The 23,244-nt window shown below is 37.6% G+C and overlaps 1 protein-coding gene across 4 annotated transcripts in view; it reads left to right on the top strand.

Moving 5' to 3' along the window:
• The window catches only part of LOC121321716 (gamma-adducin-like), a 59,496-nt gene that overhangs the window by 17,575 nt on the left and 18,677 nt on the right, over positions 1-23,244 (top strand). The window contains exons 2-3 of one of the 4 annotated variants that reach the window (XM_041260794.1): positions 1,044-1,092; positions 22,962-23,189. In XM_041260794.1, the coding sequence (XP_041116728.1) occupies positions 22,995-23,189 (195 nt within the window). In that variant the 5' untranslated portion in view covers positions 1,044-1,092; positions 22,962-22,994. Of the gene's footprint in view, positions 1-1,043; positions 1,093-7,690; positions 7,927-21,039; positions 21,101-22,961; positions 23,190-23,244 lie in introns of those variants that run through there. The other 3 variants (XM_041260796.1, XM_041260793.1, XM_041260795.1) reach the window with 3 other exon arrangements.

The following is a 23,244-nucleotide window of genomic DNA, read 5'->3' as shown; positions in this document are numbered from 1 at the left end:
TTGACCTTGCATTATTCCTTACGTGGTTTATTTATATTTCCAGAAAGCTTTTGACGAAGTCCTGCATAAAAGATTTATTAGTCCTCTGCTCTTCCTAATTTACATTAATGACTTAGATTCTGGAATAGTAAGCAAACACATGGCAAATGACATAATATAGAAAACTGTAAGGTCCTGCACGCAGGCAATAAAAATGTGCATTATAAATACCGTATGGGAGATAGTAAAATTGAATGAGTCAATGAAAAAGATCTAGGAGTTTATGTTGACTCAGAAATGTCTTCATCTGGACAATGTGGGGAAGCTATAAAGGCCAACAAGATGCTTGGATATATAGTGAAAAGTGTTGAATTTAAATCAAGAAAAGTAATATTAAAAATTTACAATGCATTAGTGAGACCTCATCTAGAATATTGTGTTCAGTTCTGGTCACCTCTAGAAAGAATGCAGAGAAGAGTGGCCAGAGTTATTCCGGGTTTAAAAGGCATGTCATATGCAGAAGGGCTAAAATAATTGAATCTTTTCAGTCTTGAACAAAGAAGACTACGCGGCGATCGGATTTAAGCATTCAAAACTCTAAAAGGTATTGACAGTGTAAACCCAAGGGACTTTTTTGACCTGAAAAAAAGAAACAAGGACCAGGGGTCACAAATGGAGATTAGATAAAGGGGCATTCAGAACAGAAAATAGGAGGCACTTTTTTACACAGAGAATTATGGGAGTCTGGAACCAACTCCCCAGTAATGTTGTTGAAGCTGACACCCTGGGATCCTTCAGGAAGCTGCTTGGTGAGATTCTGGGATCAATAAACTACTAACAACCAAATGAGCAAGATGGGCCAAGTGGTTTCCTCTCGTTTGTAAACTGTCATGTTCTAAGAACACATTTGTTCTTGGGTAGATGAAAACATTGCATAATGAAAAAGTGTCCTTGGTATTTGTATGTAACATTGTCCATATCCGTTTACCTTGTAGTTGCTGTAAATGTCTAGCTATACTGTGTACTGATACAGTATGTTGCTGTTTTTCTGTTTTGTATATTAGGTGAAACAGTAACTACTGGAGGTCAGGAGGAGAGAAAACTTTCCACAAGGTAAGATTACTGGTTCCAGCGAGTTTTGTTCTGTCCTCAAGCCGTCATAGTTCAGTGGATTAGAAGAGGCACATCATCACACAAGCAATTTTCGAGAGCCTGTATTTATGCAAGTAATTCAGGCATAAAGGCAAAAAACATGACCTGTTTTATCAATACAAAATGTGTTTGTGACAGCAGTACGTTTAGGAATCGTGAGGGGCAGGGAATGCACTTCCAAATGAAACATTTCCGTTATATACTGTAGTTGGGTTAGATTTTTTCCCGGAAGTACAAATTGACATAGAAAGTAAAGTAGACTAGTGGTTAGAAAAAAAATAATGACTGTTGTGGTCAGCTGAATTGCTGTGGTAGTGTTGTGTTAGATGTCTAATCGAATACTGTTGCCAGCTGCATGCATGATGTGATTATTACTGTATTTTCCTTAACCAACACCTTTGTGTGATAACAGATTGTTTCCTATTAGGCATTGTGACAAACTCAGATTGCCAACCAACAATCCATAGAAACATGACATTTTGTTCCCCCGTTGATCACTCCTTTTGTTGTAAATCAATATTAGCCCAGGTCTTGGAAACCTTCTAAATTTAGGATAGATCTCACTAAATACGGCATGTAGAAATAAGCATTTTTTCAGTTTATGTTTTTAGCAGTTTATGTATCTCTATTGTTACTGTTGTGTTATCAGAGAAAGTATCCTGTGGCACATGTGCAGGCAGCACTATTACACCCTCAACGCCCACAGCTGACAGATTTGTGTTCTAATTGCAGGGCTGTATTGGGCTGTTATCTTGCAAAAACAAACGATGCAAGGAGCCTGGATCTTTCACTAACTATCTTTACTTCTTAGTGTGAGCTCCAGTATAAGACACCAAAAGGATAGATTGTGTAGTCTGTATATAATAGAAAGGTAAAGTGTGCCAGCATGTTTTGACTACTGTATGTGCTGTGCACTGTCTACTCCAGAAGGTAATAAACACTAAAAGGAATGCTTGTTTATCAGATGGTAGGTGAGATCTGCTTTTTGTTAAGGTCTGGTATACAAATCCAATCCAAACAAAACAATTACCATTGGAAAACAGAGATTTGTTGTATTAAGTGTTTGGTAGGTTTCAGAAATCTATTAGTCTTGAGGACTGTAGCAATATTTTAGTCTAGTGGTTCAAGCCTAACCCACAGCCCTGTAAATCACCAGGCCATCTTTTTAGCATCCCATCATTTGATACCAATAGCTTATAGCTGAGAACACCAGGCATTTTGCATTTTGGCCAGTAGACTAGTCCAGATTTTTTTTTTTAAACTATCTGCTTTTGCACTTTTTAGACAGTGCTTGTGTGTTTCATCTCATAGAAATGCTTTATGCGAGGTAAAGGGAGAATTTTACAACATCTGTTATTTGGATAAAGAACTGTTTTTCTGAGAATTAAGTTACAGAAATGATTAGGACGTGGTGCTGCTGAATGCTTGGCTCTCCCTGAAATACTTTTGTATGAAGCTTGCATTCCAAGCAAACACCCCACTATGATGGATGCAATAGGCTCAAGTTCGCAGCCTTGTTTCTTTGAACCCCTGTTTCCCCCCACAAGGGACCCACATATTCACAGGCTATCAGGATGATGAAAGTATTGGGTCTGAATCTTCTGCTTCACTTCCTTTATTTTATAAGACAATGTCATGAAATAAGAGTTTGTTAAAGTAGTGCTAACCCAGACTGTATCCCTTTGATTCCAAGCAGTGTTCTGTTGAGCTCAAGATCTTAATTCTTTGATTCAAGCAGTGTGCTATTGAGCTGAAAATCTTGCTTCTTTGATTCAAGCAGTCTTCTGTTGAGCTGAAGATCTTGGTTCTTTGATTCAAGCAGTCTTCTGTTGAGCTGAAGATCTTGGTTTTTTTATTCAAGCAGTGTGCTGTTGATCTGAAGATCTTTAGTTCTCTTCTGGCTTTTTTCTGATCTATTCTAATAAAGCACAGGAAGTGATTAAGATCCTGGAAGAAATATAAACTTTTAAAATCCATTATGTTGTGTAATAATAGTAATAATAATAATAATAATAATAATAATAATAATAATATAATAATAATAATAATAATAATAATAATAATAATAATACTGCAACTAACTAAAGAGATCTGCACTACTGCAAATACTAATAATATAAGAAGCAGTAACTTGGATTTAAAAGCCTTTGTTTCCTTTTGAAAACTACAACAGACACTGTTGTAGTGCTGTGTGAAATCTTGGTGAGACTTCTTAGTAAGTATCTTAATCCTGAGGACAAAGTACAGGCTGTAGACTTGCCGGGACTGGAATGGTAATTTGACTAGGTCAAACTGCAATGCACTGTGCCTTTAATGGTTAAAAGGCCCAGTTATTTGTAACTGTTCTTGTAAATCATTGGGTTAATTCATCTCCAGGACCTTTCTCTGCCAGTATACAATGTATGTAGGGCACCTGAGTTTTTTTACAACTCGTATTTTTGCATGTCAATGTACCATATGACTGACATTGTGTATTGTAAAGGCTGTGGATACTTTAATGTTTCTATATGTGTTCAGGGATGGAAATAAGGCTCTTACTGCATAACAGTTTCACCAATTCCAGGCTTTACTACTAGCTTGCTTAGCCCCAGTGAGTAGGGAACAAGCTTGGGTGTGTCTTATTAACCTCACAATAAAACCAGGAATGGATCGCACTGCTATACAATGGGGGTGGGTGTGTGTGACTTGTTTCCGTCTCTGATCTTGCATGATTACAGTGTGCACCAGTGTGGGATGTTCATATTTGACCCCAGTGTGCAGTGTTGCAGCTGACTCCATATTGATGTCAGGCCAGGACAGTCTTCCATTCAACTCTAATCACCGTTTCATTGCTGAATAGGGAACAGGATCTAACAAAGCACAAGGATGACTTGAAGAATGTCATTCCAGCTTTATCCTGAAGCATCTCCACAGTAATAAATATATAGGGGTAATGTTCATGTGGTGCCATTAGCTACTTTTGGAAAAGTGTGCATTGGAACTAGATTGTGAGATAAAATGGTAAAAGCAAAAATAGATGTAAATAATTAAAATAAATATCTGTAGCTGATATATTTTTAATAACTAGCTTATACTTTTCCAAGTCTTCAACTACCCAGTTAAGTATTAGAATTGGCTGCTTGTAATCAGTTCCCTGTGACCTCTGTTTAACTCTGCCAGTCGCATACAGTATTTCTGTGAAGCAGAAAACAAACTGCTTATGCTGTGTTTCATCTTCTTAAGCAGATGGGGTATGCCATGATTTGCTTTTAGGATTCTGAATTCAGATAGAACTGTCTGAAGTTTACTAGATCTTGCCTGGCGTGAAGAATTCAGTGGGAATGCTATTTGCATGTAATAAAACTGACTTTGACATATGGACAAGATGAGTCTCATTATATTGCTTTTGCCACATTATTCATGCAACAGATACTGCAATGAAACATCATACTTCTGCACTTCAACAGAGTTCTGCTGTTTGTGTTATTCAGCACTGTCTGGAAATGTAATTTCATTCTTTTATTGTTAGGTTTTAACCATCTGCAATAAATACTTAGACTGTTATTACCTGGTTGGCCATCAGTGTCTGTAATGCATTAGGGATGGCCTTCAAGGCACTGCCAGATTCTAAGTCTATTTTACATAGGGGCTAAATTCAAACTGGAACTAAATAATGAAGTAATTTAGAATTATTTGACATGGTTTAAAACATGCAAATAGCTGTCTTTGTGTCATATTTTGCATTCCTGACTGGTGATTCGACTGTAGTGTGAAAGTGTGACCTTTCATATGAGGCACTGAAAGTATAGTAGCATAGGCATATTAAATATAAATGCTTTTCATGCCTAATGCACGCCAGTCTGTCACATGAGCTTATTTGTCTGTAGACAAGCAAGTTTGCACTAGCTTCCAGCAAAAGGAGACCTCGTGTCAAAAGCAAACTTAGTGCTGACCTATAACATGATAGTGCTGCAGGATCAGTTGAGACCTGCAGCTTTACGAGGATTTCAGTTCAAACATACGCATCATGGGAGGTATCCTGAGTACTCTTGAAATGTCAAAAATGAATCCATAATAATTATACAAATAATTACTTGACTGAAGAGCCAAGAGGCTTCTGCATAATGTTTTGATGGTTCTTCTGCTTCCTGTGTCCCATGATCTGATTTAAAGACTTCCAGCTGATCATTGAGATGTTAAATACATTTATCAAAACTGCTTTGGAAAAGTGTGATACTGTTCGTATGGTGGCTTAATCCAATTATTGTTCTCGTTTTATAGTAAGTAAATAAAGCATCACATTGTGTGTTCAAGATGTTTCCATAGTTACTAATATAGTGTGTATTGACATAAATGTCTCTTACGAGAGGTTGAAAAAGTTATTTAACTTACTGTAGTCGCAACTATGCAAAGGCTGCTGTTTATGCTCTCTGCCAAAGAGGAGCCTCTGTATGGCATGTCAGTTCCTATTGAGCTTTCCTTCTTATACTTGAGAACCCAGTCACACCATCAAGTTTGCATTTACACAAACATGTGCTAATGTTAGCCTGTCATGTATATAGAGAGCCTTGTGGGAAATGTTAAGTTATTTCGAGCAGATTAGTGGTATTTGATAGAACGTTTTGAAACCGCTGCTTTTTAAATGTTCAGTTTTGCTGTGCACTATTTGGAGTAACACCCTTGCTCAGAGTATGATTTTTGTAATTTGAGCTAGAAACAGATGCGTATCACAGTACTCGTTACTACCAGTGCTGGAAAAAAGAAATGGAGGGAACTACCGTAGATTAGACAAAGGTGAGGTGGGGTGGGGTGGTGGGGGGCTAGTACAGCACTCTTAGCACTAATTTAAAACCTGCTTGGGGTAAAGACCTAGACCAGAATGGATCTCGAGGGCCAGAATTGAGTACCACTGATTCAGGCCAGGGACCTTTTGGCTGCATTAATAAAATGGAATTGAAATCTGAGCAGTGATCCAGTTTAATGCTGCAGTATAGAACTGTACTGATTAAATTATTTCTTTTGAGCGTAACTGCATTTCAAAGATTACTTAGCTGCCAGCTCTCAATTATTCACATGTAGATTTGCATATCTCTCTGCAAAATGTGCAGTACTTTTTTTTTTTTTTCCCCCCATTTTGTAGTTGCTGTTTTAAAAGGATTTTCTGGAACTTATTCCAGGACTTGTGGTGAACTGTACAAAAACCCACACTTGATTTTATCAGGAGAAACTTTGCTTTCTGACAGCTTCTCAACATGAAGCAGTGCCTGGAGAATCATTTACAGAGGAAGGAGAAAACAGTCAAATGATCAATACAGATAATCCCATTCACACATTATTAAATCACTTTAAATCAGCTGCATCCTTTGGTACTTGTGTTTTAAAAATATATATATATATATATATATATATATATATATATATATATATATATATATATATATATATATATATATAGCTCTCCCCTCCCTCTCGCTATATATATATATATATATATATAATATATATATATATATATATATATATATATATATATATATATATATATATATATATATATATATTATAGTTTATATTGGTGTTTTGTGTTACATCAGATTTGCATAAAGCGTTTTATTTCCCCTTGAAGTTCCTCTTTTCGAAGTGGTATTGATCAGAGCTTTGATTTTACTGGCCCTGGGGACTTATGTCCCAAATTACCTCTGCTTCTGTGGCTGCAGAATAGCTGCATGCTACAAAATAATTGGTGCCGTGTTTTTTTTGTTTGTTTTGCTGTTTCTTTGTTTGCTTTTCTTTTAAATCCAGTAGTAGTGTTGCATGTTCTGCCTCTGTGCCCTCTGTGTTTTTCATAGTGTTTTAAAACCATGCATAAGAGAAATGACCATGTTGTGACTGGAAAATTTGAATCGTAACAATGTCGTTCTCATTAAAAGCTCTGGTATTCATAACCTCTGCAATGTTGAGTGTAGGAAGATTTCTCAATGACCTTCATGTCTCCTGAAAGGTTGCTTTGTCAGACATTTCCTCAGTTTCGACAAAACATGTCTGACCGTGTAATGAGTAGGCTGGGTTTGTTCAGGAGAAACTTCACAAACAGGTATGGTGTTCTGCACATGTAATGCAATCATGCCAGTGATCTAATGCGAATGCAATGCTGCTGTCTTACTTTATTAAGGTGCTTTGTGAGCCAGAAAGACGTCATCACAGAAACTATTTTCTTAACTTTTTGGCCAGGAGACTGGAATGGAATTACTTTTCAGTATTGTTAAATCATATTAGTTGGATGGCTTACAAAACTGCAAATAACCTCACCGTGCTTTGTGGCGTGTATAGACTATATTTTTTTGGTTTCTTAATAGTCATGATTGGATTTTGACTCAATTGAGACGATGTTAAGTTCCCATCCCCCCAAAATTGGCCAAAAGATGGTAAACTGTCATGAAACTGAACAAAAGCCTGTAACACAAGGAGTCATGCTGCATTTGCCATGCCTGCATATGCATGGAGAATTTTAATGGACGTATCCTGGCTCCTCCTCCTGGAGGCAGGTCTCCCTGCCCTGCAGATAAGCTCCAGGATCCTTTTCCCTGCTTGGATTCCTGCGCTGTGAGATAAAGCAGCGAATGTTAGGATAGAGTAGGAGGAGAAGCAGTGCAATGCTTCTAATCTCTCTTCGGAGCTGGGAAACCCTGTTTTCTGTCAGAATGTAAGGAAGGGCAGAAGGGAAAGGGGCTGGTGCTGCAAGAGGCTGGAAGGATTTGTTTGACACAGTGCAGAAGAAATTTGCATTCGTCAAGAGGAGCACAGAATCGGTTACAGGTTAGTTCAGCGTGGACTTTAAGTGCAAGGTATTATGCGTAAACCCAAAGTGTAATACACAGCTGGAGCCATTTATTAAACTATTCTTTAAAATGTAAAATGGTTAATTGAATGCAAAGTTATTTATTTATTTATTTATGTATTTGTTGTATTGCTGTTTTTTATGTTATAGTAAAACCAGGAATGGATCAAACTGACCAATAGCCATTTGTGTCGACATCTGCTGTAACATCTCAGAAACCATTTGGGATCAAAGTTTTCCAAAATAGGACTGTGACCTTAAACTTGAACTTTTAGCTAATATAGGTGCTGTATTTACAGTTAAGTGATTTTCTATTCCAATATTCTTTATGTATCCTATTTATTCATTCTAGCTGTGTAGAGTTGGAGGTGCAAGCTGGATGATGTAACCCTTCATTTTCAGTTAGTTTTAAGGAAACCATGCCACTTTGTTATAAATTGTTAGGGGTTTTGATCAGGTCAAGACCTAGGAGGGCTTTGGAGGGGTCTGTTTCCCTTCTAATCTGCATTAGGTTCGTTTTAATGCAAACTGGCTTTGATAATGTGTCTCAGTAATTATTTTGGCAGAGATTCCTGCGGTGAAGTCACTTTGCAGCACCAGTTCCAGCTGCTGAAGTCAGTTACAGCTGCATTCACTTAATTTCCCTGCAAACAATACTCTTGTTTTCACTGGTGACATTAAACTCTGCTTGAATCTCTCTGGTAGAGCAAATGCCATGTTTGCATTGAGAGAATTGTCTGGGTTCAAGTCTCAGAATCCATGTTTAGTCAAAAGGAATGTACAGAAATTTTGGTTTTGACTTACCTTTTAGAAGAGATGCTGTGAAATTTGCATAAAAATAACACAACTAAGATTTGAATAACAACTAGGGTAAACAAAGACACCTTAAGGGGTAATTGATGTTAGTCACACAAAAACAGCATTTGTATGGAGAAAGTAAACAATATGTGGCTCTCCTTTCTAATCTTTTATACAATAGATACAAGCTGACCTAAATAAAGGATTTTTTTGTTGTTGTTGGGGGGAGACTTGTAGGTGTTTATTAAAACCCTGGCCGAAGCTTGTACAGTATATAATCATATGTACTGCAAAAGCTGTAATGCGGTGGTTTAAATGTGTTTTAAGGCGCAGAAAGGGATTGATATACAAAGCAGGGGAGCATGCTAATGCATGGGTAAAGTTTTTCAAGTGAAAACCGTGGTAATCGCTGAAATTCATTCTCTGCCAAATCAGGACTGTCACACCTGGAGAGCATTAGGTTTGCTTGTATTGTGTAGAAAGTCTTGCATAATGCTGAAGCTCACTGCAAGGAGTGCAGTATTCTGTACTGAGAATCCAGTTAATATGAATGTTTACAGATAGGTCACTCACCTACAGTATGTACTGGATAAAAAAGCAATTTCTTCATAAAGTTTATTTTGTATTAACAATTTCCCCAAAGAAACTTCTGAATAAGCTCTTAGAGCTGTATAAACGTAAGGAAAAAATGAACAGCTGGATGCTTAAAGTGTTCTGTGTTGGTTCAAGCTTCGAATTGCTGTTCACAAACATCTGTGCGCTTTAACATTTTAACATCCGGTCACAAAGCTCTGTAGTTTACTAAAGCTCAGTAATAAAAAAAAAAAAAAAAAAAAAAAAAACATGAGGGGAAGCTAGGAGAAAGGATACAGGATGAAGGATATTACTTTAGTGATACACAGCTGGGTCGGTTCCTGGACGACAACAATAGGCATTCTGCTTCCAGTTCGATGAGCGCACTTCTGGGTGCGTGTTTGCAAATTTTGAAATGTCTGAACTTTGTTTTTAATATAAATGATTCCTATGTTTATAAAGATATTGGTTTGTTTAGAGTGCCTTTTGTAATTTTATATTAGCCTTCAGAAAGTTGAACTCTGCTGTTATTTGGTTAGATACAAAATAATGTGAGCTTCAATATTATTATTTTGAGTGTGTGTGTGTGTGTGTGTGTCATATATATATATATATATAGGTATACTCCCTTAGAATTAACACAAAAGTCCAGTGTAAAAAAAAGTTGGGATTTGTTGTAAAAATTAACATCTTGGTTTGTAAGCTCTGAAGCAGGGGTCACACAGCATCTTTGTGTCACTGCCAATTGTTTTAGACCATCTAAATTATTTTAATGTAGTGACAAATGACATTGGTTACTTTTTAAATCAGAATGAATCGGTCTGTTTGAGTGGACTTTCAAGGACTGAAGGAAATACTTACTAGTGGCCCCTCTAGCTCATGGCACTGTTTAAAGCTTCATCCCCTGAGTGTACTGTGGTAAGAAATTACTGTGGAAGGGCACGTTAATATACTTAAATACATAAATAAAAGATTTGAGCTGCCGCAGTCTTCTGTGTATTCTAGAAACCAGCATCTATTGGACTGATACACAAAACAGAGTGATGCAGGGGGAGTATTTCCCAAGCTACATTAATTATAGTTATCAGAATAACAGCTATTAATGCCAGACAGTTTAGATCTGGAACTCATTTAACTTGCAGTGATCCAATGTGAATTCTTGTTGCATTAGAATAGTTTCGTTCTTGGTGTGCATTACTGTATATCAATTTTCAAAAACATCCCCCCCGCCCCCCACCTCCCAAAAGGGGAACGCCTAGAGTCCTCTGTGACTGCACAGCTGGGAAGCGGTGGATGGAATTATTGATTGCAGAGCCACATTGGTTCTGTTTTCCGAGCATTGTCATTTCCTTTGCAGCTGTGGAGGGTATGATCCAGGCTTGGAGAAAAATAACAAATGATGTTCTCGTAGTCTAGTGTGTAGTTCAGTGTTTTTTGCAACATTCAAACAGGATACAAGTTACTTTGTCAGTTTTGCTTCCAAAAATGCATTGCTAAAGCCGTTCAATCTGTAAACCTTATTTTAGTGACCATTAAAATAATTTCCAGTGGTTTTAGAAGTCTGATTTTCTGGTTTATTTGTGGTCCTTTTATTAAGAGCTCAAATTCTGTGTTGAAGCTGGTACAGAATAACATGGATTTCTCTAAACGGTATTACAGATCTATATTGGGTACGATGCACATCAAGATTGTGAGAGCTGCAGATCATTTTTGTTGTTGCTTTAACTAAATGGGAAAGACTGGAGCAACTCCCCACAAATGTACAGCATTGCAAGAAGCAAATGTGTGTAGTTCTGCATTGGTTCCTTTTTTTTTTTTTTTATTGTTTTTTTAATTGCAGGCCAGAAACGCTAACTATAGTAGCAACAGCAGCTGAATGCATTGATTTGAGATGTATCTTTATCTAAAAATGCATCACTTTGTTTGAGTTCAAGTGGGCTTTGGCAGGTAATCCAACATTATGGTAGCAATTAAAATTTTTCTGAAACATATGGACTCGTGTTTGTTTATCAAGAGTGGGCGGTGCTTTGGAATGTGGCGCTGTCCTTCACTGTAATTAAGTTCAATTAAGGCTCTGGCAGGAACCATGGATTGTTTCCAGTTAGCAAATATTTATGGTCAGTCGCAACAAATGAAGCTTCACCACTATTGCGAGTAGTTTAAGATAAAGTTCTGAATAGGATCAGCATGCAACAGTGTTCAAAATCCTAGGTCTACAAAACATCTTCAAAAGTTGCATCATGGAGAAAAATGCCCCTGTCGTTGAAGTCATTCTCCTATCAGCTGAACAGCTATGCAATCATAGTTTCTAAATGTTTACCTGTAAATGAACAAGCTTGAACACCCCTATTGTAACTTGAGCCTGCACCGAGGTACTGTAACAGATTAGTAAGAGTAAAGCAGTATTGTTATGTTAATATCTAGAAATAGGCTATAAAAAAAGAATAACAGAACCTGACTATTTCTGACGCATGCGTGTGTAGTTGCAGTAACAGAAATATTTGTGTTTTTTTTTTTTTTTCAGATTTCCATTCTAGTCATGAAATGTGGCCTTGTGCAAAGTAATTGAATGCTGTTTTAATTTCGTTTGCCCTTGCAGTGCTATTGCATGAGACATTTGACATGTTCTTGGTGTAAAAGTGGGCTCATTCAATAAAAAAGGAGAGAATTAAAGACATTAAAGGGGCTTTTGTAAACGATTATAAAGACGCTTTGTTAAGCCAGTACTCTATGCTGGACAATGAAGTAGGGGAGGAACAGCAGATTAAAATAGCTTTCTTCTCATTGCTGGAGCTTCACCAGTGCATTTAGTGTTTCTGTGTTCTGAAACATGTGCTATTTTTATTTGTCATTGTTCACTCAGTTGTATTTCTCTCCCCTGCAAGGTCCAACACTGATCAATCACAATTAAACCCCCTGATAACTCAGCCAAGCACCACTAAAGTGTGCAGGGTGCCTGTGCACAAGCACCCTGTGTCAGTTGATTCCCTCCTGGAAACATGACATTTCTGATTGCTCTACTGAAAAAAATGCCAGAATACACTTACAAATGGCATCTGTTGTCGGCTACAGTATTACATTATATGAATGTGAGTAACCTCCATGTGACTCTTATCAACCAGTTGTTCAGTAACTTAATGATACATGAAGCCACAAAGTTGTATGCATTAAAATTGACCCTGATTTTCTCATGGTCGAATAGAACAATGTACTTTATTATTATTATTATTATTATTATTATTATTATTATTATTATTATTATTATTATAAATATGCACAAAAGAAATATGGAGGTGTGTTTCCTTTTGCTCAATTTCTTAACTTTGCTATGGCTTATGATGCTCTGTAGCACTGCATAGTTTACTACATAGGTCACAAGTTTAGCCCCTTAATCCACATGCAACCTCAGTGAATATGGAAATTTACAGATTTGACTAAAGCAAAAGTTTGACTGGGGGCTGAGGAAACAGCCTGAGGGAAGAACTTTAACCTTCTATCCTGATGAAGTAAGCAGAGTTGCAAGACCAGGAATTTACAGTAACAAGAATAAGGAGTTAGCGCTTCATTGAAGCTGCACGGTTAGGTATTCACTAACAAAATGATTCTGCAAGCAACTGCACGAAAACCTTTACCATTTAGGATCACAATTCAAAAGTGTTTCTCTGAGTGGTACACCATGTTTTGTTTTTTTTTTAAACCGTTTGTTTTAGTTAAAACTGAGCGCTCACTAAAAGCAAGATTAATTGTAATTTATTTGTGTGTGTGTGTGTGTGTGTGTGTGTGTGTGTGTGTGTGTGTGTGCGTGCGTGCGTGCGTGCGTGCGTGCGTGTGTGTGTGCGTGCGTGCGTGCGTGCGTGCGTGCGTGCGTGCGTGCGTGCGTGCGTGCGTGCGTGCGTGCGTGCGTGCGTGCGTGCGTGCGTGCGTGCGTGCGTGCGTCCTCTCCCTGTTGAGGAAGATCCTGGCTAGTTGCCCGAGACCCACAGTGGGAATTCACTTCCTGTCCGGAAATGTAGCTTTTCAATTTATTATGTCACAGAGGCAGGCACGAGTGAACAATAGCCATTTAAACAGTTTAAGCATTGAGCATCATAACTGAGCCAATGTGTACTTTTGTTCTTTGATGTGAAGAAGTGTGTTGACAGCACTTGAGAATATGAAGCTGCTTCGCTTGGATCCCATGCACTAGGGGTGGGGAAGAGGAAGGTGCGCTCTCATGCACTGGTGGTGGGGAAGGTGAGCTCTCATGCACTGGTTATGGGGAAGGTGAGCTCTCATGCACTGGGGAAGGGGAAGGTGAGCTCTCATGCACTGGGGAAGGGGAAGGTGAGCTCTCATGCACTGGGGAAGGGGAAGGTGAGCTCTCATGCACTGGTGAAGGGGAAGGTGAGCTCTCATGCACTGGTTATGGGGAAGGTGAGCTCTCATGCACTGGGGAAGGGGAAGGTGAGCTCTCATGCACTGGTGATGGGGAAGGTGAGCTCTCATGCACTGGTGATGGGGAAGGTGAGCTCTCATGCACTGGTGATGGGGAAGGTGAGCGCTCATGCACTGGGGAAGGGGAAGGTGAGCTCTCATGCACTGGGGAAGGGGAAGGTGAGCTCTCATGCACTGGTGATGGGAAGGTGAGCTCTCATGCACTGGTGATGGGGAAGGGGAAGGTGAGCTCTCATGCACTGGTGATGGGGAAGGGGAAGGTGAGCTCTCATGCACTGGTGATGAGGAAGGTCTGCTCTCATGCACTGGTGATGGGGAGGGGGAGGGTGAGCTCTCATGCCCATGGGAGCAGAATACGTGACAGGCAGTGTCTTCAGTGTTTGATACCCAGCAGTTTTTTGTTGGCTGCCAATCACAATTGTACAACATTTACTGGAGTTGTTTCAAATAGAGATTATTGAAAGCTGAATTTAATAAACACAAAGAATTCATTACTCGTTTTGCATTTTTATTTCAGTAGGAATTGTGTGAAACATAATTTGTCTGATGAAAACATACAGATTTTTTATTAACTTTTTAATATTTAAATGTCTACCCTATATCTTTTTTTACATTTTGAAAACCTCATATCTCAAACACTATCTAAAATGCATGCTTCATACAGCATCTGCACTGCTATAACGCCTTGGTCATGTTAGTTTGTTTCCAGATTATATAGATATGAAAGTATTGTCTGTTTGTCTGTCTCTGTAGTCTGTTTACAGATTATTACGAATAGGACCATTTTATGTATTTCCTAATTTTGATATGCCCAGTTTGAATGCTACCTCATTACTGCAAGCTACTAACTAATCAGAAAGACCGCAGATGAATGGGCAAGCCAATCACTTTTTTCCCCTGCCTAACCTCTGCAACAAATGTTACCAATCCACTTAACCCAGGAGGCGAGGGCCCAGCCAGGGAATCCCTGCCTGGCCTCTCCGGGTTGCTGGAGCACAATGATGTGAGCTGTAGCGCAGAAGATTTCGGAGTAACCCTGTGGGAGCACAAAGGCCAATAATTAGATTCCTATGGTTCTCTATTCAAGATTGATCATATGATTCTCTCTTCACTCCAAGCAGCAGTGTTTTTATTAGGACCCCATTTCTGTTTCAAATTATTAACACTGAGATTGAAAACCTGGTACTGGACACTTCTGTGTTATGAGAATTATGTATTTTAATTAAATGTTATCGTATGTAAAGATTTTCAGTTTTTAGGTATACTGTACCCTGTGCACCATTTTATATTTGTAGCATCTGTTTTGGTTGGTTTAAATGAGTAGCTTTTTAACCGCTACATAAAGGAAATGAGGTTATTCATCAGGTTTTTATTAAAAACTTATGAAGCTGAACATGGCCATTGGGAAGCCAGTCGGATATATCCCAAAGCACTCATTGTAATAGTAAACAGTGTTTTATATGGGGCACATTGCTGCAGTGACTAGGTCAAGTTCATGGTTAGGAAAGACAACTGTTGGGTGTGCTGGAGGTATGTTTTTTTGCATTAAAAGTTGCTGGTGTACTTGACCTGTAGCAATATTAAGAATACATTTTTTAATGGACCAACTTGGAATTGGAATGTAGAGCACAACGGCAATAAAAACAACCTAGAATTTAATATTGGCTGGGTGTAATGGGCTTTATGTATTAGACATCTTACACACACAGCTTAGAAAGCTGAGCTTGCTGTTTAGCAATGTTTGCAACTAATATACCTTGATAAAATTGTGGCAACTTCTGTTAATGTTGTGTTTTTTTTTTTTTTTTTAATATATATAATGATGTACCTCTAAGGAATTGCTCTATAGCATCTGAATGGTTACGCTGTGTTTCCAAGGGAACCTCATAAACTTGACTGTGGAGCAGATGTTATAGCTAAAGGGGTCAATGTTTGGAGTGAACAAGTTCTGCATTTCATGAAATCAAACATATGTCCCAAATTGAGCCAGTCTTTTTGACTCCTTACAGTTTCCTGGAATTGTTAAGTAAATGAGTGTGTCTTTCTCAGGGTCCACAGTGCAAACACAATACCAGTACATTCTTATAACTGTCAGCCACAGCAGTATGTTGAGATTGAAATGAACCAAGAACTGTACAAACTCTGCATCAATACGTTCATGGCTATGATATATTTCAGTGGTAAATACAGTATAATCGTAAACTACTCACTTCTAAATCTTTTGTAGTCATTTTTGTATTACTTTAGTATAAATACATGTTAATTTGGATTCATATGTTGTTTTTTTCTGACTTTATGAGAACGAAAAGACACACATTTGCCCGTTTTCCCATTGGAAATAGTGATATTTTGAAATATCACTGTCCTGGTCACAAAAGCAAAGTTTATGGGGAGTAATAGCCATTTTCTATACTTTTGAGGCATAAGCAATTAGGAAATAACACTTACTACCCGGGAACAAAAAAAATAATAAATAAATTTGTTACACAGTGTTATGGACTATGGACGTCTAGTGCATTTTGTGGTTATTTCAGAGGCATTAACTGGACTAACAGGACTGGGAAGGGACAGGGAGCTTGATATGGGTTAGAAATATTGGACAATGTATCTTTACTAATGTGTTCTTCATCTACCGGAGAGTGTTGCAGGCATACGTGTTAATAGTTACACTCTGGTGTATCTGATGTACTTTAGTGATTAGACATGTTTTTGTGAGCTCTTTTGAGGCCACAGCAGTGCTTTACAAACAATATTAAGTGATTCTTATCAAACAGAAGAATACAGTCACTCTGATATTTCGTATCCATTCTAGGTTGTCCTTTTAAGGTTACGGTACTGTGCGCTGTATGAATGGACCACGTCTTAAAGATTTTAAACCTTTTTTTTTTTTTTTGGCTGCTGAACAACTGTTTAATTTGAGTTATGTGCTAAAAGAAAGAAGTGGGAAAAAAAGCAATGAACAACTAACATTTTCAAAAGTCACAATTGGTAATAAATACAGTATGACCGCCCAAATGCATCAAACAGAGTTGCAAAGGTCAAGGGAACAAGAGTTTGGCTTGTGTCCTAAAAGTCCTGTTTACAATAAAAACAACCCATCTCTGTGTCTCAGACTCCCATTGTGTGCAGAATAGTCCTAGCTAAAGTGTAAAGTGTTGTTTAGGCCTACATGTGTTATTTACTGTTGAGGGGCCTGCTAGAATCTAGGCTGCTCATTAAAAACAGTAAATGCAGTAAGATTAGTGGCTTGTCAAAATAATTCTTTTTTTTTCTGTGAAAGATTGGAAAGCGTGCATTTTCATTGCGGCTCTTTGAGTATTTCTTGGCTGTATTGACAGGCTCTGTACAGTAGTTTATCAGTAATTATTTTTTAAAACCTTGTAATAACATATTTTTGATAACCTAAAAAAATGTAAGAATCAGGAAAGTATAAATTATGTGAACTTCATTTTTGAATGGTCATACTCTTTCTGTCTGTCTTAGTGTACCCTTCTTTTTTTCTAATAATTTGGTAACTGCCTCAGTACAATACTTTCTTCCAGTGGTGGTGGTTGTTGTTGTTATTATTATTATGCACACACGCAGGCAAACAACAGTTACAACACAGTAATAATGCATATGTATGTACAGTGTTGAACAGTTAATCTAACAGTATCAACGTTTCAAATCAGTTCTCATGATTGCTTTGATTGTGCTTCTTGCGACGATTCTCCTGGCTCGCATCTGGAATACCCAAGGGTTAAACTTTGTAAATCACAGCAGAGGTAGTGTGGACACAGCTTTCCTAGATGGAGAGCATAGTTTGATATGCACAAGGAATGCTTTGATTTGTTGTCATGTGCATTGCTACTTTACAGTATGTGCAGACTTCACCCCTTCACGTGTGCTTGCTACTGCAGAAGCAGCAGTACACCCTGTTGTCTATGGTAGAGATGACTACTAATGAAAAAGCATGTTTTATATTCATCCAGTTAGGTTCCAATATGTTGTTCCAATATCTGCAGAAGTGTACAGCTGTGCATTGCATCTCAGTGGGGGAATCCAGTTTGCTTAGATCAGTCAATCGGAGAACTAGGTGGAGCTGACATGGATTAATTCAATTAAATCAACTGTCTTGTAATTCTTTTCTAATGTCTTGAGTGGCCTAGAATGGTCCAGGGTCTATCCAGGACACTTAATCAGGACATGGTTAAGATTGCTGATTTTGGTCCTTTGTGCATTACAGTTGGAAACAACAGCCATAACTTTGCTCCCTCCAGAAAAGCCACTGAAACCCCACTGACTGTAATGAGACCACACATTACCACATGTTCTAGATAGAGCTCTGTTAAACACTGTGTTTCAGGCATCCCTTGAATAGGTTGTTGTAAAGATAATCGCACCTCAAGTCCGTTACCTCAGAAAATGTGAAGGTGCATGAAAGGATTGGTAGTTTTTAAGTTGTGTCCGTCGTTTGTACTGCTGCTGCATGTAAATGTGATCTGGAAATGCGTCGGTTAGCATTCGCAGTTTAATATAGGGCTAAGGAAAGGTCACGTGTGCATGACAAAAATCATTACCGTTTTGCTAATTTGCATATGTTTTATGTCAATTACAGCACTTCTGAAGATGTCAGCGCCCAGAGTGTAAGGAAAGTTTCCAAATCTTTTTTAAACTTCATTCCGTTTAGAAAAACTTCCTCGCTCGCGCATGTAACAGCAGAGGAAGTTGAAGTGATCAAAACAAGCGATCATATCCACAAAGTCCACAAAACAAAGTTCAGTGTTTTTGATTTTGATATTTTGTCAGACCACAAATATATATTTTTTTTTTGTTCCAGAATTCATATAAAATGACCCAATCTTAATGAATTGTTGGTAATTTATTTTAGACATTTTAAATAATGATTGGTGAGAAAATGGGAAAAATCAATCTCCTTAATTTTTAAAACCTTTCCTCAGCTCTATCTTAAAAGGGTTATGATTGTCATAATTTGGTTCCAAGGTTGAACTTTGGACTCCATACAGTGTTTCGTCAGGCAGGAGATGAGAATTACGAAACTTCAGTAGCTAATAATTCAAGCAGCTATTATTTTGCTGCTCTGTCTGAACTGAGAGAGGCTCTACAGTAAGTGCATTTCTTTGGAGGCTCAAGTATTGACGATGCATGGTATCCATATTCAACAGTGTTTCGAAGATACCGTTTTACATTTGTGTGGTTCTAATAGTCACCAGATGTTTTGAGTTTAAATTGTACATAAACCATCAAATTCATAATTACTTTTTTCTCATTTCCTGAACTTGTTCGTGGTACAGTATGAAAGGCGCTATATAAAATAAAGATTTCTTCATGTTGAGTTGCATCAGTTATAAACCAACGTGCATGTGTGTGTTTCTACGGGTCTCATATGATTCACAGTAACTCATTGTGGGTATTAGGGTTACTTAACCAAAGTTGTTCTGTTTTTTTTTCCTGTGATCTTGTTTATAAAGATAATCTTTCTTAGTCGGGACACAGCTGAGTAACTCCAGTCTCTAAAACCAATATTGCTTTCTTGAAGGGTAAACAAAGGCTTAGACAAAGACCACCAGTGGTGTTTTTGTAACATTGCTAGTTTTTTTTTTTTTTTTCCCCAGTGCAAATACTGTGCAAAGTTTGAACTTGAGTAAATGTTTATAAAAAAAAAAATCTTAAAAAAAAAAAAAAAAATATATATATATATATATATATATATATATATATATGTGTGTGTGTGTGTGTATTCTACTGTATGAAGTTGGTTAAAAATGTACAGTAAAAAGGAAAGCCATCAGAGGAAATTGCCTGTCGTGTCAGAGTGGGAGTCCTCTGTAAAAAGGTCTGCTATAGACTCGCACTGGCTGTGAAAACCAGTTCCAGAATGAATAAAAGAAGAAAAGCAGGTTGGCCTTTCCTTTTGCTTAATAATAAAAAAAAATGGAAAAAGTCACGCAACTAACTTTTATTAATGTGATTACTAGAAATCAAAATAATGAGGTCAAATGGTTGCATTCTAAAATGTATTCATCACCTTCACCTTTATGTCTGAAGATTACAGACCAGCCTTCCATTTATCTAAGTGGATGCTCAGCCCTCTGCTAACTTTCTCTTCGCTAATTAAATTCAGCTGCTGTGGATAAATTCATTAAGGTTCAATGAAAGTGATGCAGATTAGGGTATTTCTGATTTAAATATTGATATAATTTACCTATTGTCCTACGATGTAACTCAAGTACTTCTAATTAATGAGTAAAAATAATCCAAGGTCAGAAGTTGATTGAAAACAATATGCAGTAAACATGTTCTCTGTGATAGCTTGCATGTCTGTCTAGTAAATGCACTGCCTGGGTTGATTTTGCTAATCCAGCACTCTCAATGCTACAGTATGTCGAGCACTGTATGTGAAACTAAACATAAAACCTGATTTTATAGGATGCTTTAATTATGCTTGCAAAGTTATTGAGTTTTGTACTCAAGTTGTCTATTTCACTTTTATGTACCTTGGCTGGGAAAGAGGAAAGGCTATTGTTTATAATGGAAGCAGTGCAGGATTCTTACTGCTTTGCTGTCTTGTCAGTAGCATGTAGGTGTCAGCATTAAAAGCAATTGTACAAAGTCATGATGGTAAGCTTGTTTACTTTGTAGTACTGTGTGATCAAACAGGAAGTGGAGGCAATCACTGAAGCAAAAGAGGTGAGATTGCTGTGCTTGAGGCAAGTAAAGGAAATTTGCATACAGTATTGGTGTAACCTTGAGTCCTTAATCTGCAGCATCTCACTGTGCAGCGGTAGAACAGACAGTGATTTCTTATGAGGTTCAAGCAGGTTATACGGGACTGAGCAAACATGAAACACATGGAATTGTATAAAGACAGTAGACTGAATATAAAATACATTATTGTATTTTAAATTACAGTAAGTGACTAACCTGCCACTATACAACAGAAACAGCTCTGTAATGCTTAGTAAATGCATCTTTACCTTCATGACAGGAACAATCATTAGAATTTGTTAATACAGCAATATATTTAATTACATATTTGTAATAATAGTAGTAGTATAATAATCTTGAGGCTTTCCACGAAGTAATTCTGTAAAATGCATTTATGCTTCTCACACACACAGCTGTTGAAATCTCAAGTCCAGGGTGTATAGCACAACAGTGGAGTCGTCACTCTCAAGGCTGGAACTCAATGCGCAGGCACGCTCGCTTTTAAAATAGGACAGGGTCGTAGAAGGGGGCTGCCGTTCTGTTTACTGGAAAGGGTTTGGATCAACAGGGCTGGAAAATAGTATGTTTAGAGTTTGTTCTTTTGAGCTGCTTCCTGAAACAAGATGAGATCATTCAAAGGTAACTTTAATTGTGTGGAATTTAAAGCTGAATCTAATAATCTTGCCAAAGTAGTTTACATAAATGTTATGTGTGGTGGTTGATCTGACAGGATTAAATCTGATTCTTCTTGCATTGTTATAAAGAGTGTAGATTAGAATCTCTTGCTGAATATGTGAGTGTTTGCTCGTTGTTTAAATGTGTGTCATTTTCTTGCTGAATATGTGAGTGTTTGCTCGTTGTTTAAATGTGTGTCACACAGTACTTGACTAAAACTTGTATCGTTGTGTGTGTGTGTGTGTGTGTGTGTGTATGTGTGTGTGTGTGTGTGTATATATATATATATATATATATATATATATATATATATATATATATATATATATATATATATATATATATATACACACATACATACAGTAATTGATTTTGAGTTTCAGTGTTTTAAAATAAAATATCGAACAGAACGAAATTTCAATGTACCATTTGTAATTCAGTAATATGAGAGAATTGGTCAGGGGTCTGAATACTTTTGCAAGCCACTGTAAATACGTATATATATATATATATATATATATATATATATATATATATATATATATATATATATATATATATATATATATCGCACTACTTATTAAACCTAGAGGAGCCTAACCCTGCTTTTACTACATGCCCTAATGTTTGTTTTTGATATTCATAACTCCAGCTGGACCCAAATAAAAATAGTTATAACATACTGTCGTGTGCAATAAATCGAGTATGGCCTCCTGAAATGTGTAAAGTGTGTTAACCTTCCCATGAGGGGTATCTAGTGTTAGATTGGGTCTTCTTGCTGGTAGTTGATTATTGAAAAGATTATTATTAGTCTGTGGTTTACAATAAGGAGTCTTGTTAAAGGCACAGTGAATCAAGCAGTTTGCCAGTCAGTTGAGAAGCTGGTTTGTAAAGCCTGGCTCTACTTCCTTCCAGACACCTGCTCAAACCACTGAGTCACACTACTTACTTCCAACATCATCATAAGCATGAGAGGCTGACAGGGTTGACACAAATTAAAGTAAACAATTCTAGATTAAGCTTTGTAGCCTTTTGAGGGACTGGTCATGTGAGGCACCATCTGGCAGACCATGGGGTTTAACTGCCAACCTCTAATCTGACAGAGTTTATTTTACCCTGAAGAGCAGTGGAACCTGGATAATGACATCTTGCAGAGCATCTCTGTAGTCTCAGTGTGACCATGTGAAACCAGATGCAATCTCCGTAACACCAGGCTGTGATTCCCTGCTGCAGCGTGAGGAAGGCAGCGTCCCTGTGTCCTCGTTCTTCTCCTCAGCATGGCTCCAATTGGATTAGGGATGTGATGAGAACAGGGCAGGGTTTCTGTTCATCAGGTTTCAACTTTGATACTGTTAATGCCTGTTAATTTCTTGTTCTGCATAAAAGTTTTGAAATGGTATTATATATCTGTGAGAGAAACTGTACACTTGAACTGTACCTTTAATCATTACTGTGTGTTCTGCAGCCTCTCTTTTAAAATTTTCTTTATCTTTGAACAAGCTTGCTTTATTTGGGTATTTTGTGTTGTTTAACACAATGTATATTGCATATTGTTTGGACTTGAGAGAAAATACAAATGGCTGAATTGTGTTTTTTTTAATGTGGGAAATAATTTCGGATTTATTTTTTATTTGGTGGATGAAAGTGTACTATAACATGCATGCATTGAAAATCATAATATATTAAATTTCTTTTTAATATAATGGCCAATCTCTGTCATCCCTTTAATAGAGTATGCATTTAAAAGATGTATACATGTGTGCTGTCAGAATCACTCGCTGCATGGCCGTCAGTCACTCACTGTCCCTGTCCCATTGTGTTTCAGGTGAAGCTACACATCAGAGCACAGCAGTGAAACATGAGTGCAGATGATATTCAGGGAGTGGTGACTACCCCTCCCCCACCCAGCATGGGGCACAAAGACAGATACTTCGACCGGATCGACGAAAATGACCCAGAGTACCTCCGTGCAAGGAACATGTCTCCGGACCTGAGGCAAGACTTGAACATGATGGATCAGAAGAAGAGAGTCACTCAGATACTGCAGAGTCCGGTACGTTGTGCTTTGTCTGGTTTGCTGTGGAATTTGACACTAACAAAAGAAAAGA

The sequence above is a fragment of the Polyodon spathula genome, chromosome 10, assembly GCF_017654505.1.
Source record: "Polyodon spathula isolate WHYD16114869_AA chromosome 10, ASM1765450v1, whole genome shotgun sequence".
NCBI lineage: Eukaryota > Metazoa > Chordata > Actinopteri > Acipenseriformes > Polyodontidae > Polyodon > Polyodon spathula.
This window is presented reverse-complemented; position numbering and strand designations above follow the sequence as displayed.